At 36.7% G+C, this 697-nt stretch overlaps 1 protein-coding gene across 1 annotated transcript; it reads left to right on the top strand.

The window, feature by feature from the left end:
* Positions 1 to 26: 26 nt before the first annotated feature.
* On the top strand, positions 27 to 671 carry LOC110034432 (the record flags this gene model as incomplete). The annotated part of the gene is made up of 3 exons (XM_020738694.1): positions 27 to 131; positions 224 to 397; positions 489 to 671. Coding segments are annotated over exons 2-3 (333 nt in total), but the record flags the coding sequence as incomplete, so codon positions are not given.
* Between the last annotated feature and the right edge of the window lie 26 nt (positions 672 to 697).

The raw sequence follows: 697 nt of genomic DNA, 5'->3' as shown, positions 1-697 counted from the left end.
CTTTTTTACCTTGATTACAGTGGTCTTCTACTTATAATAACCGGGAAGATGAAAACCATAGATTGTGCCGTTCAGCTCATGCCTATCCGCAGCATCACTCTGAAGAGTCGTTTGAAGCTGAAGTTGATTCAGTTGAGTCTGTGTTTTTTTGGAATACTGAAAGAAAATGGGTAATTGAAACTACTGTTTATTTCAGTTTTAATGTCTGTTTATCTGTCTATAGCTTCCCTTGTCTTATGGTGAGAGCATGAATGAGGTCAATTTGAATGGAAACTTGGAAATGGCCTACAATAAACGCTATTACACTGGTGCCCTAAATGTTCAGCTAGAGCCAGTTGAGAGTTCATTTCAGAAATTGAGTTATCATGAAGAATTTTCTCATACGAATTCTAACTCGGTGAATACTCGTTGCACCTTATCATTTTTGTACAACCATCTTAATGAGTTCAATATTTCAGATTGTCTTAATTTGTATTTCTTGCTTGTAGGAACCATTGTTTGGTATTCATGGAGAGGAGAGAAATGAATTTACTAATGTTTATCATGACTATCAAAGACAAGTTTACCATCAGCCAAGCAATTTTGAGCTTGAACCCTACAAACCAACTTGGGCTCGGTATTCTGGAAACTACAGGATCTCTGAAGAAGATGTATATTCTGGTTCCCAACCTGTGAGACTTCATGGCCTTTTTTTTTT

Source organism: Phalaenopsis equestris, unplaced genomic scaffold, assembly GCF_001263595.1.
Source record: "Phalaenopsis equestris unplaced genomic scaffold, ASM126359v1 Scaffold187100, whole genome shotgun sequence".
Taxonomy (NCBI): Eukaryota; Viridiplantae; Streptophyta; class Magnoliopsida; order Asparagales; family Orchidaceae; genus Phalaenopsis; species Phalaenopsis equestris.
The sequence above is the reverse complement of the archived record's forward strand: the minus strand, read 5'-3'. Positions and strand labels throughout refer to the sequence as shown.